The 15,283-nt window shown below is 43.3% G+C and overlaps 1 protein-coding gene across 1 annotated transcript in view; it reads right to left on the reverse strand.

Moving 5' to 3' along the window:
- Positions 1–725: 725 nt before the first annotated feature.
- shroom2a (shroom family member 2a) overlaps positions 726–15,283 on the reverse strand; it is a 34,265-nt gene continuing 19,707 nt past the window's right edge. Inside the window, 10 exon segments of the mRNA XM_086088956.1 lie at positions 726–1,802; positions 1,879–2,151; positions 2,928–3,102; positions 3,856–4,329; positions 5,651–6,064; positions 9,492–9,577; positions 9,765–11,987; positions 11,989–12,046; positions 13,384–13,512; positions 14,999–15,100. Coding sequence (XP_085945082.1) covers positions 1,530–1,802; positions 1,879–2,151; positions 2,928–3,102; positions 3,856–4,329; positions 5,651–6,064; positions 9,492–9,577; positions 9,765–11,987; positions 11,989–12,046; positions 13,384–13,512; positions 14,999–15,100 — 4,207 coding nt within the window. The 3' untranslated portion in view covers positions 726–1,529.

A 15,283-nucleotide genomic window follows, 5' to 3' on the forward strand; every position in this document is an offset into this window, starting at 1 on the left:
TCGATTTTTTTATCTTTTGTTTTTCATGGGGTTTATTTGCAGTGACATTTAAAGTAAGAAAGTTCATTATTTTTCATGAACAATTAATAACAAATTTTTCCACTTGCTGTCGACTTTAGATGACATCACCTGTGCTGAGGAAGTAGATAACGACCAATCACGGCTCAGTTTGCTGACCAAACCCAGAAAACAGGTGAGAGTATAAAAATGTGTTTTTTTAAGGCATTAATTGTACATGAAAAATAATGAAGCTATCAAATTCATTCTGGACAAAAATATGAACTTTTTACTGCTGAAAATGGATCAATGAGTCAAGTATCCCTTTAAGAGTTGTGTGCCTTCAGTGTAGTACCACGTTGTGCCACAACAAGCTGGGCAGCACTGAGTATTACTGAAAGAGATGTACCATAATAGAAGAAGATGCCTGTAGCAGTCGTTTGAAGGTTTGTTATTACTGTAACATTTTTTTTGCCGTTAATTTCAGTTAGCCCGTCCATCACGTTTTGCATTCAATTTTAGCATCAAGCGAGCAGATTTTTGCAATTATAGGGTTTGGTTGACAATTTTGGTGGTTGAATGTACAGTGGTGCCTTCAGATATAAATTCATTTTATTCATAACTCAAAACACTTGCATGACATCTTTCCTCATTGAAATGAATGGAAATGCTTTAATTGATTCTAGTCTTCGTAAAAAAACAACAACAAAACAAAAGAAAACAAAATGTTTGCAATCTGTTTTTTTAATCAGGGAAATAGCGTGCTATCATATTATGCTTTATAAGAACATACACTAATCAAACTATTAAATAGACTGTAAAAAAAATTCAATAGTTTGTGTGTCAATTCATTTTGGCTCCTTCTGTGTTTGTGACTACTATTAAATTGTGTGTCTCCGTGTTGATGAACCGTTTGTGTTCAAATAGCTACCACGCCGCTGCTATTGATGCTATTCGTTAGCCTGTCTGCTGTTTTACATTGTGTGTTAGCATTAAGCTAGTGGAAGGAAAAATCGTGTGGTTATATTTAATACACAATGTATAATTTTCTTGGTCTTACGTTTAGTTTGACAATAAAATTGAACTGGAAATGACATTAAACAACTTGAAGCCTCTTTTGAAGAATGTTTCACTATCACCCAAACTGCTGCATATTGTGAACTGCCACCATAAAGTGCTTCTATCGCAAATGAAAAAAAAAAAAAAAAAAAGGCCAAATGACCACTTAAATCTCAAAAACCTCATATGTTGGGTCACTTGTATCTCAAGGCACCACTGTGCAATGTTTAATTATTTTTTGCTTTATGTGCCCCCCCCCCCCCCAAAAAATTGTGTTATCTCTACACCGCAAATTTTTATGTATCACGGGTTTGAACCCCCCCCCCCCCCGAAAACGATAAACAGGGTTTCACTGCATTCAACACCGGCGCCAAGAAAAAGCAGCATCTTTCTCCAGGGAGTTCTGTGGGGGGGGCCGACGGGGAAATACCTAAGTCTCTGGCGGCCCCCGGTGGACGGGAGGTGCAAGCGTCTCAAAAGGCCAAGCGCTGCTCGATGGGTAGACTGTCCAGCAGGCACTTGAGCTGCTCTTCGCCCAGCTTGATTTTGTCCTCCAGCTTGCGCTGCTCGATGATGAGCGCCGACTTCATCTTGACAAAGTGCTCGTAGTCGGCCATGCCGTCCTCGGGCAGGTAGCTGGCCAGGATGTCGTAGACGGCACGCTCGCGCCGGTCCAGGTTGTCCTTCAGCTCCTTGGCGTCCTCGTGCTGCCGGATCAGAAGCTTGCGCTTCTCCGTCAACGTGCGCTGGCGAGAGAAAAAAAAGAATCCAGGCTTTTTTCCCAATCTTCTCTGTCGAAAAATTCAAGCGGCGTGTACGTACTCTCTCCTCGGGCGTGGCCTCCTCGTCCAGGCTGTTGAGGGCGTTCTCCACCCGGGCCAGGCGGCCCGACAGCGACAGCAGCAGGCTCACCACCTTGTCCAGGTCGCCCACGAACATGCGGAACTTGTCCAGCTCGTTGGGCTTGCACACCTGCTGGACGCGCGCCTCCACCTCGTCCCCCAGCGCGTTGTTGTCCAGCACGTCCTCCTGCAGGCTCTGGCGGGCCTCGCGCAGAACTTGGAGCTTCTTGCTCAGGCTGTCCATCAGCTCTTGCTGCATCAAGTCGAACGTATTCAATTTAAAAAAAAAATAATGATATCGTCGCTGCTATGTGAAAAACACTTATGTCCATTTTGGTCAACATTAACATTTTTATGTTTTTGGGATGAAACTGAATGCAGACATCCCAAAAATGTAAAAATTGAAAGAAAATGGACGTAAGTCTTTTTCACGTAGCAGCGATGATATGCTGGACAATGCATGTAATGTAACAAATATTGCAATAATGTAAGTTAATAGAATTTTCACCATCTGTGATTTACTTCATTATTATTATTTCTGCTTCACTACAGTTCCTAAATAACCAAACTTTGATACTCATTAATGGATCAAATTCATTTAAAATAAAATACTCACTTTTACTGGCTATTGGGAACTAAAAATGAATAAAATGCTTATTATGAAAACATTCTATCATAGATTGTGGTTATCCTTCGAACATGAACAAAACTGTTTTTTTTTATATTTAACGTTAAATTGTGCCAACGCTGTAAGTAATGTGGAATCAGACGATATATATACCCTGGGAGGCGTGAATTTTTGAAGTAAGCTGAAATTTGAACGGTGTAAATCCGAAGTATAATGCGGGAGTTGTTTCTCGGCAAAAAAGTGAGGAGAATAAAAAATCACAAAAACATATGCGAGAATGCTTCAGCATTTCCACAACAAACTTGTTTGACACATACGCGGCCAATTTCAGCAAACCCTTTCAAACAGCTCCTCAAAGCCAAACACGAACTTAACTTGCTACGTTGCGGGGCGTGTCGTACCTTCTTGTTAGCCAGATCCATGTCCAGTTCGTCCTCCGAGTCGTCATAGTCCTCGTTCTGCTCTTGCATGTCTTTCATCTTAATGAGAAGCTCCGCTTTGGGGGCCGACGTGCTGTAATATGCAGAGCTGGTCACCATGGCAACCGCCGCCGCCGCCGCCATGCTGTCCTCCTCTCTGGAATAAAATCATAACATTGTCATGAAATCTATGGAATAGCTGACATGTTGCATCATCATCTACTCGGGGTGGGAATCTTTGAATGTCTCACGATTCGATTCCGATTTTTGGGTCTGCGACTCAATTCAGAATCCATTTTCGATTAAGAACGATTTCGGATTCAAAATGATTTGATTGACAATGACTTTTGCTTCCAATTTATAAATGTGCAAGGAATCGTAATGAGCTACTCCGGTCTGACTCGCTAATGCTAATTAGCGCGCTACTCGCGGCACTTTTATCACTCAAAAGAAACGGCTCCACGCTGCAAAAAAACTACTTTTATTGGAATAACTTGATCGGGAATTATTCCTTCTACTCTATTAAGTGGCTACATCTTAACAGTGTATCAGACCGCGTGGAACCACACTGCCTCTAAGTGGCCAAATCGAGTACAACATGAACAGCGCTCCCAATAAAGGCACACACAAACAAAGGCAAGACAGTATAAAATAATTGAAATAAAATCGATTTTGGGACATTTAAAATCGATTCTGAATCGTACTAAATGAGAATCGCAATTCTTATGATAATTGTTCTATTGGCACACCTCTATCATCTACAATGAGTGAGTCTTTAGTAATATTAGTCCGTGTGGAAAAATGATCAATGAATGCTGTGAGGCAAAGATTTTGCTTTGCAAATCAAATTATTTGAGTTATTCAATGAATCATTTCAACCTTACTCCTGACCGACTTGAACATTTCTGACCTTTCCTCAGGCTGCCGGGTGGCGTTGGCGGGTTTCCTGCGTTGGTGAGCTCCTTCCAGCAGCTGCTCGCCTTGAGGGAACAGGCCCTCCATCAGGTCCATGGTGGTCTTCATCTTGCTCTGGTCCAGGATATCAGCCAGCGACTTGTCCTTGTCCATGATGTCACGGGCCAGCTCCGCCCTCTTCCGCTCCTCCGACATTTTCACGCTGGCGTTGGTCTCGGGCTCGCCCGAGGCCGCGCCGGCTTCATCAAGTTCTTTCTGCCGAGTGAAAGTGCAGAAGAGCGAGTTCGGCCCACCGGCTCCTAAGCTGCCGAGCTTGCTCATATCAGGACCTCCCGTTCCGGCCGCAGATGCTTCGTCAGGTTGCGGAAACGTCCTCCCGCTTTCCGTTTCTGGCATTCCCTCTGAACGCACGATCCTGACGGGCACTTTCTTCACCGCGCTGCTTGGCTTTTCCGTTCCGTTTTCCATACTGGAATGGGGGGGGGAAAAACATAGCAAGAATAGTTTGAGGAGGAGGAAAAAATGTCTGTGGCCACATGTATGCTGATTTGAAATGTCACTGCAAGATGGCAGAGTGTTTTTCCATCATGCCCAGTGACGAGAATCTTAATGCGCTGCACTGCTTGATGAATCAAATTGAAATGGAACCTCTCAGATCATCGGGCCTAAGTTGTATATAAATTTTTTTCTCAATTAAATACAACTGAACTGTTCTTAAAAATATACTGGACTTGAAAAGTAAAAAAAAAAAAAAAAAAAGTACTGTAGTAGATTTAGAAAGCAGTTTAAACGGGATAGCATGGATAGAGTCATTGGCCAACAATATTCAATATTCAATAGTGTGATTTTAATATGTGACTGCATTCCACAAAGGGAAATTCAACAATATTACAGTGAAATACAGACCAGGCATTGCCAACGAAAATCTGCAAATAATTGATGTTCGCCCACAGAGGTTTGTGATTGCCTGCAAGATGGCAGCAAAATATGTTGTATTTAATTAGACAATAGGTACGTTTTTCAACAGGCACGGGAGAGGATAGTGTAATGGTCAATTTCATATTGTTTAACTCCTTCACTCCCAACAGCCATTTTCACTGAAGCAACCCCCATCACTCCCGGCTGTTTTACTGGATTTTGACAGATTTTGCAAGACCCACAGAATATTGTGTTCTATTGCTATCAAAGCGCGGAACTTAACAAAAGAAACATTTGAGTCTCTTCTTTCATCAGGAAAAAAAAGTATGCTTCTAATCGGTTTCCGTTTTGCAGAAATTAGCATTAGAATATAGCTAAGTTTCATCATTATTCACAAATCTGTTTAGAACTGTGGGTAAATGAGCTTTTTTCAACATGGCCCTGGTTGATCTTAAAAAAATTATCAGTATACATTATTGTTGACTGAACATTTTGCACAGGAATTATTTTTGAATAAATGAAATCTTTAAATAAATGTGTGTTGGGTTTATTAGACTAAAATCGTAATCATCCTGAATATTTTTGTAATCATACAAGTAAAAAAAAAAAAAAAGATAGATGCAGCACATTTTGTGGCTCCCCGTGTATTTTTTATTTATTTTTGGTGGTAGACGGCTGAAATGGCGCTGAGTATTTAAGGTTGCCGACCCATGCTCTATAAAAACAAGTATTTTTTCCACAGTAGATTTCCCCCCCCCCCCCCAAATCTCCAAATATTAAATTCTAATCAAATTATACTTAAGGCCCAGTGGAGCTTTCGACTCTCAATAAGCTCCTTTGTACCACAATAAATCACAGAAAACCCCCCCTACCCGTTTGAATCTTGATCCAGTAGCGAGACGGGCGGCTTGTCGCTGAGTCTCTGCGGGGAAAACTGCGGCGAAGGCGAGCGGCGTGCCTCCATGGCGGCCGGCGGCCCGTGGGAGGAAGCGTGCTGCGCTGGCGTGGGACGCGCAACTGCGCCGACTTGCGCTTTGCCGTCCGCCTTTGTAGCCTCGCCGTTTGGGGTGTGACTTTGGGGACGCGTCGCCTGCTCCGGGTTGACGTCGGGGCATCTGGGCGGGGGGGGCTTGGCGTGGTCCGTGACCCGAGAGCGGCCGGACTCTGCTGCTCTGCGGTTGACGGCAGCTGTAGCGGTCGCAGAGGCTCTGTGCCCCGTCGCGGGAGGAGGCCGCTCGCACCCGCCAGGCTGCTGCTCTCCTCTCACTTTGCAGTCGTCCAGGAAGCTGACGATGACAACAGAAAAGATTCTAATTACACACGACACGAGGACCTTCTTCGTCCTCTCGCCAGCAGCCACTGCGATTTAAAAAAAAAGTTTTCAAGTCTCCTCCCTTGACTGGAGCTGCCAGGAATATTTCCACAAAAAGCCTGCGAGGAGGAATAAATCTTCCTCCCGAGCGCTTTTAACTCTTCGGGGGGAAGTTTGTCTGGTAGCGTGGCACACGTGTCACAAGTGGTGGGAAGCAAGCAAGCAAGCAGAATTACTCTATTACTACTGGAGTTAACCCGTTCTCGGTCAGCTGTTTACAAACAAGAGTTCTCCATATTGGCAGCTGCTTTACAAAATGTTGACTTAACTTTCACAACCACATAATATTATGTTCTGTGACAATACAAAAGGTGGAGAAAATCCACAATGAATTTGAGGCCCGACGGCAATTTTTTTTTTTGCTTTGCGAAACCACAAATGATACGATTATTTACAGCACCGTGAGTGATTCGGACTCACCGCACGGCTCAAGTTGAATGTCAGTGGCTTTTTTTTTTAAAATGCAGTTTCTCACGCCACGAAATGTGTCATCTTTCTTTCTACTACCGTCACACACACACTTTGTTTATGCCACACATTAAACAAAGACAATTACAGTTTGCAATACTTAAGTACAGCGTCTGAGTACACCTCGAGATCACCAGATGGGCGAGCCTCAACCCATCAGCGGGGCCATGCAAATTCCACTGGAAACTCAATTAGGAAGCACTAAAGTCATGAGATACAGTTTGCGGCAACTTACGGCCAAGCAGATGCTCTCTTTCAAGCTTTTTTTTTGTACACACAGATCACATAAAGTTGCCACATCATAGCCATAACTAAATATCTGGCATTCATCCTGTCTTTGCCTTTTTCGAAGAACCCCAGCAAAAGCGCCATACGGTGAACCTCGGTTAACCCATTCACTGGCAACTAATTGCACTGAAGCAACCCCCTTCGCTCCCGGCTGTTTTACTGGATTTTGACTGGTTTTGCCAGAACCACAGAATCTTGTGTTCTATTGCTATAAAAACATGAACGATTAGAGTCTCTTCTTTCATTAGGCAAAAAAAAAGGACATTTCTGTTTCCGTTTTGCAGCAATTAGCATTAGAATATAGCCAGGTTTCATTATTTATTCACAAATCGGTTTAAAACAGTGGGGAAAAGAGCCTTTTTGCAACATGGCCCGGGCTGATCTCTTATACTCTGCTGCCACCTGCTGGCCGTTTTTTGTAATAACTACCATTTCTTCAAGCAGTTCAGAGGCTGCATCAAAGCCTTCTGTATGCTCTAGCATAAAAAAATAAAAATAAAACAACTTATAAATACATCTTTGGGAGCATGGTAATATTTAAAATAGAACGGATTTATACGTTTTTGGGAGCAAATGAGTTCATCACGGGGGCATACATTCCGGGCCTGCACACAATAGGTGAAAAATAAATAATAATAAAGACCCTTTGATGGTTTTTCCCTTTCCACACACACATTTCATCTTTAAACTTAGACTTATCAATAAACACTTTTTGAACACCTTGTAAATGAATTGGACACAAAAAACAGAGACTATCAGAAATGCAGAAAATCCACCAGTAAACGAATTGTAATTGCCTATAGATACCAACAGATGGGGCAAAACACTTTTTTTTCTTCCTTTTTAGACAAGGCTATGGCCTGAATAGATGCCCCCCCCCCCGCCCCCCCAGTTCAAAACCAAGATGCCACCAATGCAAAGTTATGAAATTAGAAATGCCTTTAGCCTGAGCACGCAAAGACAACAAAACCCAAAAGGACGCTTGAGGCCCGTCATTTTCCACCGTGACGCAACCCAAGGAAGTGGGAGCAAGTGACCCGCTCTCTCTTTCCCTGCGGCCACCTGCTGCACTATTCTTATATCAATATCACAGACTGGGCGGAGCTCTTCTGCCAGACACCCCGATGACAACGACTGTTGTCATGCACAATGAGGGTTGCTCAAGATGAGATACGCGACACCCCCCCGACGGAGGGTTTCACCTTGGGGGTGCATAGAAAAGCAAAAACTGCTGCGTCACTGGGTCCAAGTGCACCGAGGCATCCGGACCATGTGACAAGAAAGCATTCTCAGGGTTTACACAAGGAACATCTACTTCCTGACACAAAAGCGGCACCACGGAGACGGACGGCGTGTGTTGGCACAGCTGCGGCAAAAAGGTCGTCACGCTGCGTTGCCAAGACAAATGATAAAGACGTCGCGGTTCCTCCGCAAGATGAACCAATGAGCGGCCAGCGAAACGGCGACGCGGTGGAAATCCATGCAACAAATGTAATGAGACCCCACATGCATGTCGCTTAAAGATGATTTAAATTGACAGTACTTGCGAGAAGGAACAACCACGCAACAATGCGGTTGTTCAACAAATATACGGTACATCTCCGAGCTTCTCTTTTATATATTTGAAAGTCATGCCCGATTATCTGATTCCTAATCACTTTGTTGACCTTCAAGTCCAGGGTCAAACCTTTAATAACTCCAAAGACAAAACTTTGTAACAGGTTCAAGGATAAAGAAATGTTTACTATAATACCACAACAATAAATCAGTGCTGTTACTATCGAATATTTTTAGAATTGACTAATCTATTGATTTACTATTCAATCGATTAATTGACTCATCGGATTCATTCAAATTTTGCATTCAAAGTGTATCAAAAAAGCATTTTCCCCCTGATGACTGTTTCTTAACCATTGATTGGTGTTTATTCCATACTTTATATTCGTATAGTGAATTTAAAAAAAGGGGGATTGATGTTACCGGTTTGGTCATTTTGTTTGCCGAAGTAAAAACAGATGTTTGCAAATGTCTTATTCTGATTAAACACATAATATAATCACTCTTCTTTTCAAGAGGGACTACAGAAATCAGTAAACAATTAACTGTTGATATGCTGCAATCAGAGGATTTAGACAATTTTAAATTTAAAAAAATGGCTCCAAACGAATACTTGATTATTAAAATAGTTGTCGATTAATTCGATAATCGATGACTTGTCGATTGATTTTGACAGCTCTACAATAAATGCAAAATAAAGCGAAACCACTCATCCTTCGAAAACACCATCAGAGGGAACTGGAAGTTGGTCGGGGGGCTCAATAGGGTCACCGAGTGACATGATGGTCTTTTGAGACATTTTTACAAAAGTTTGCTTTGACTCTCTGGGGTGTCCAACAACAGAAGACAGGACAGTTGCACAAATCCACACGCGGGAACCCATTACCTCCTTGGTCGAGGTAATAATGAACATAAAGAGGACGCAAGATAATGGAAGGAAACGAGTACAAGTTTACACCACAGGTGACGTCGACATATTTACAGTAGCATGTTCAAATGTTCTAATGAGCAACAATAAACCACATTACCTTGAGGCAGAGTTGAGCGACCCAGCAGGTTTATCCTCCATCTGGGAATATTCCTTCTCTGGCATTATTGAAGGGACACGGCTTGTCTAGAAAAACAGCAGAATCGTTTTAAAAAAGGGAACATGTGTAGTAATCCTGGTCGTTCCCTGGTCGGTAAAAGGACGCATGGGAACAAGATCGACTGCAGTCTCCGCCTTAATCCGAGGTGTGTCTTGAAGAACAAATATTGATAATTATTGGATCTCTCACAACTGTGGAAAAAGTCATCCTTACCCGTCCATAAAAGTCAGCTGACGGTGAAGATCGGGATCTCTCGTGGAAACAGGCAGGCTTGACGCTCTCCTCCGAATGTTGAGAATCCAGAATGTTGTCGGCGGAGCGGAATCGTCCAGAAGCCCTCGTCTCCGGAGGTTTCTTCTGAATGTTCCACCCGGCCTCGTACTCGGCGAAGGTGCCAAGTCGTTGCTGGTCCAGGGCGGAGTATGTTTCGCCCCCCGGGGGCTCATCCCCGCTCCTTATCCCTTTCAGCGTGGACCCAATTCCACCGGGAAACCCTCGCACTGCAGAGTCACTTGGATTCTCTGCGTTTGTGGACGTGCGATCGGGCACATTCGAGTTCCCGTTCTGCGGGTCTTCTTCTTTTACTCCAACTTGGTGGATTTTGTCTGGTTCGGAGAAGGACTTGACCTTCTTTTCTGCTGCGAAGCGCTTCCGTCCACCAATGCGCAAAGGTGCGAATTTACCGGCGCCGGCCTCTGACAGTGTCGGAAGAGGAGTGAGATCTTTCCTGGCCACGGCCGAGGATGGATAACTGGGTGTGGCTTCAGCCGACGAGTGTTCCACCAACACGGGTTCCAGATCTCTCCTTCTGAACGAAGTCGCTTTAAGCACGCGAGCTTGCGCTTCCTTCAAGTTATCCTTGTATGTGTTCGTGAAGGGGCTGTCTGCCAAAGCTGGGGTGGAGTTCTGATTGGACTTCCACACTTCCTGGTTGTCTTGGTTGTCGCCAGGAAGCGTCGCCGCACTTTTGCTCTTCTGCAGCCTGGCTCTTCTCATCTGGATTTCGTTCTTCAAGGTGGTAGCAAAGCGGTCGTTGCGCAGTATCTGCTTGGACTCCAGCGTCTCCTCCGGGTTGTCAGCTTTTGACGTCTCGTCCTCGGCGTCCAGAGACAACGAATGGAGGATGGGAGTGGCCTGGGGGCAGATCCTGTCGCTGGCCTGGCTGTGGTGTCTCGTATCTTGGGGGAATTCCCTGTGCTGCAGTGGAAGGGATCGCCGTTGGTTAGACAATCTGATCGGGGGACAACTCGAGTACAGGGATTCTTCATTTTGTGAACTTTGTCCCTTCTGGCCCATGAGGTCATCGCCAATGACTTTAAGGGTTTCTACAGCAGAGGTAACGTGATGTCTGCCGTATCCGTTGGTTTCTTTATCGTTTGAGGGGTGCTGCTGTTGTTGAGAAAGTGGATACTTTGCTTTGGTGACTGCTTGTTGAAAATTCGGCTCATTTCCTGTCTGGGTCAAGTCGAGGCCGGCAAAACTTTGCCTGTCTTCTGGTTTCCCCAATGCAGGACTGCATTTAGTGACACAGTAGTACCGGCTTTGCCCGTTGCTCTCATTGTTTGGCTCTTTGGGAGTAATTGCTTGAGATGTGCTTAAATTCCTCCTCGTGTTCTGGCTGTTGGGTTGAGCAGAACCGTTGGTGGGCAGTTCCTGCATGCTGGAGAAGTAGCCCCCGACGTTGAGTGGCTTGGGAGTCGTCGCCGGCCATGGTTGTACCGGAAAAGTGCTTTTGTCGCTGTGATGTCTGTGATGACCTTGCCGAACGTCACAGCTGGAGAGGGAGTGCTGCTTGTTTGAGCTAAACTGGGCGTGGGAATAAAAATTGGCCTTGTCGTGTTTGGGGGACGGGTTCTGGCTACTGCGATCTTCAGGAGAAGGCTTCCCTGCGGTACGCGAATTGGGTTCGGAATGAGCTACGACGAGCCCCCGCTCCTTGGTCGCGGCAAAACTGTCGCTGCGTGCTGGCGGGGGCGGCGGCGGAGGCGAGGGGCAGGAGCTTTTCTTTTTCTCCGGAACATGCCAGACCGGTCCGCAACTCGTTCTCGCGGAAGTGGAGTGGCGGGAGCCAGCCTGGTCGTCAGTTGGGAGGCCGTCGCAGCCTCCCGGCATCTGGAAGTACGTCAGCCTGTCGTCCTGTTTGACTCCCTCCAACGGACTTTGGCCGATCCTGCCGTTGACGGGCCTTCCTCCGGCATCCCATTGGCTGACTTTGTACAGCACGTTCTCAGTGGAGGCCGCATTGCTCTTTGAAAGCGTGAAGTCCGGCGTGCCTGAGCTGGTGGAAAAGGAGCTGTAGGCAGAGTCTCGTTTGCCGCCACCGCTGCTGAGGTGCTCCATGCTGTTGTTGGATTTAGCAGGGGACAGCTGACCGGCCGGGTACGGGTGGGGGACGTGCTCTAGGCTGTCCATGCTGCCAAGAGAGCTGAACTGGTCCCGAAACTCTGCACAGGTTGGTTTGCTCCCAACTGGAGGACAGGTCAGTTGACGACGAACTGGGGGGTTAGAAAATGACCAATAGCAAGTTGCTTATGAATGACGAAGTGACATTCACGTAGAAATGAATTATCAAAATGTTCCACTTGCTTAGATCAAGTGTGAAATATTATAGCCGTGTGCCTTTGTAGAAAAACTAATGGTTGCAATCAGTCTAATAAAACATTCCGCTGAGAGAGCTGCTTTTTTTTTTTTTTGGGTGGCGCGGGGTAGCATTCTTGGCGGTGTGTTTGCTTTTAAAGTAAAACTGGTGTTCTTTAATCACCAGCAGTTTCTTTCCCATCCCTTGATAAAATGATGTATAAATAAATATACTTTAAGTAGGGCTGCTCGATGATGAAGAAAATACTAATCACGATTAATTTGGTAATAATTGAAATCACAATTAGGACAATCATTTGTTTTTGGGCACAAAACGAGAAAATGTTTAAACGTAAAAAATATAAAAAATATAAAAATAAGACAAATACATTTTTTGAAACACTATAATTATGCAAGTTTATTTTGGACCAAACACAATTTTATTAGTTATAAAAATAAAAATAAAGTGCAAATACAGACATTTAACTAATTTGCTCCCAAAAACGTCTAAATACGTTCTATTTATAAATTTTGGGGAGCAAATGAGCATTAAAAATGTATAAATACTCGTATAAAATGCTCCCAAAGACGTATTTATAAGTTTGTTTGTTTTTTAATGCTAGAGCATACAGAAGGCTTTGATGCAGCCTTTGAATTGAAGAGAATACTTGAAGCAATGGTAGTTATTACAAAAACGGCCAGCAGGTGGCAGCAGAGTATAAGAGAACAACCAAGGCCATGTTGCAACAAAGCTCATTTACCCACAGTTTTAAACAGATTTGTGAATAGTGATGAAAGTTAGCTATATTCTCATGCTAAATGCTGCAAAACGGAAACAGATAGAAACATACGTTTTTTCCTGATGAAAGAAGAGACTCTAATCTTTCCTTTGGTTCCGTGTTTTTATAGCAATAGAACACAATATTCTGTGGGCCTTGCAAAATCTGTCAAAATCCAGTAAAACAGCCAGGAGAGAAGGGGATTGCTTCAGTCAAAATGGCTGCTGGAAGTCAATGAGTTAAACAACTCAAAATTAGTATTAATAATACTATAATTTTTTGTTTACAATTAAGTCTCATCTTTTGTTGTTAAAAAAAAAATATATATAACAATGAAACACAGAGGCAATTGTGCATACATAATAGTATGATGTCACGTCTACATCTACAGCACTTTCAATTAAATGTGTCCTAAGGTCAGAAAAACATGTGACAAAAACTGTCACAGTTTCTTTAAGAGATCCAGGAAGCCTTACCTCGCATCGTACGTGGTGTGCCACACAACCGCCGAGGGCGGAGAAGGCTGTGCTTTGGCTGGCTCGGATTGTCCCTCGTTGAACTTCGTGGCGTGCCAGGAGTGCGGTCTGCTTATGGGTTCATTGCGCCTGATCACAGAGAGAAGAAAACAAAATGCAGAGTGGATTTAGAGACACACAGACACACATAAAAAAAACTTGGTATTGAGTTAATTGAGAATGTGTATTTTCTTATTGGAGAATATGTTGCTAGCTGTACAGTTTTTATGTATTTTATTTGCAATTAAATCATTTCGTTTAGCTGTTAAAATAAAAGATAAGCACTCTGCATATTGTTCCATTACTTACGCAATGTGAGGCAAACATCATTATTAAAACCAATTATAGATAGGTTGTGAATCGGAGTAGTGCAAAAGGGGTGTAAACTACGTTGCCTGCCACATGCCAATTATAAAACCAAAACAAATACCACTTGACATTCAGGGTTTTTAAAATTTTGAGAATTTTCAAAATTGGAAACTTCCCATTGGATTTATTTGTAATAAATGCGGATCTGACACAAAATTGAGGGTTGGCTCTTAATAGAGGAACATGTAAATATAATCGGGAACAATATGAAGTATTTTAGCATAAACCTGACGAGTGCTGTGCGTTATTACAACATATTGTAGTGCGACATTTATACGGTTATTTTTATGTGTAGGGTATGCCTATCAATTACGTCATCCTTGTCTTAACGATTTACACTCAATACAACGACTAAAAGTTGGAATAAGTGTGGGCTGATTTGTCATGCCTGGAGCACACGGATGAGCAGATCTTTTCAATATTTATAACAGATATTTCGATGACATTTCTGTTACCTTTTATTCATTTTATTGTGTTAATGAAATGCCATTCATTTCATATTTTAAGAAAAAACAAAAGATATCATTAGTGGGATTTATAGGTCCATATCACACATGAGTACTCCTGACTAAAACAATTGGATTTCACGAAAGTGTAGCAATACCTCGACTTGACGATTTTCAAGCTACGAGCCTCGCATGGTTGATTTTTTTGCCTTGTGTTTAAGTATTACGAGACGGCCTGAGATTTATATCACATTTGAGCAAGGGGAGCTATCCATTATGCATGGAAGGCTTATGACAAAACGAAATGTGATACCTTTCCATTACATTACCGTTAATTCCCGTATATGCCAAGGAAAGTTTCCAATTTGGAATATTTCCAAAATCCCCCCATGTTTCAACTATTAGCAATAAAACAGAAGAAAAAAAAAACACATCACTTCTCTAATTGTCAAATATTGACAAAGAACATACAAAGAAAGTGGTTCTTTCTGAGATGCGTGTCAGGAAAACAATGACAACATAAATCAGAAGACAACCAGTAAAACCTCCATAACATGCTCTACATGAGAAATGAGGCTAACGACAATCCACATGCCAGAGAGGAAAGCTACAAGTCTCTATGGAAAAAAAAAAAAAAAAGGAAGAAGAAGCAGATCAAATGGCAGATGAATATGGCGGGAGGTTGTTGTTGGTGGTGGGTATGCGGCGACATGAGGGTTAAAAGCTACTACTGGTCACGGGATGACGCCACGGAACTGTACCTCATGGAACTTCGCAAAATCTTGGTAAGGAAGCTTCGGGCCACATGCACGTCATTTTCTGAGGGCATTTTGTGAGCTACAATGTCCACCATTTTCATATTCCTGGGCAGCAATGGAAGGAACACACACATACCAACACACACACTATGAACTCAGCAACAATTGTGTTTTCACAATAGAAGGATGCTGGCCATGTTTTTTTTTTTTTTATATATAAGACAATCCTATTTTCTTTATACATTTTTTGGGGTGTGCTGGAAATGATTGATGCCATTTTAATTCGTT

This window comes from Leptonotus elevatus, chromosome 11, assembly GCF_054856555.1.
Source record: "Leptonotus elevatus isolate MCC_2025b chromosome 11, RoL_Lele_1.0, whole genome shotgun sequence".
NCBI lineage: Eukaryota > Metazoa > Chordata > Actinopteri > Syngnathiformes > Syngnathidae > Leptonotus > Leptonotus elevatus.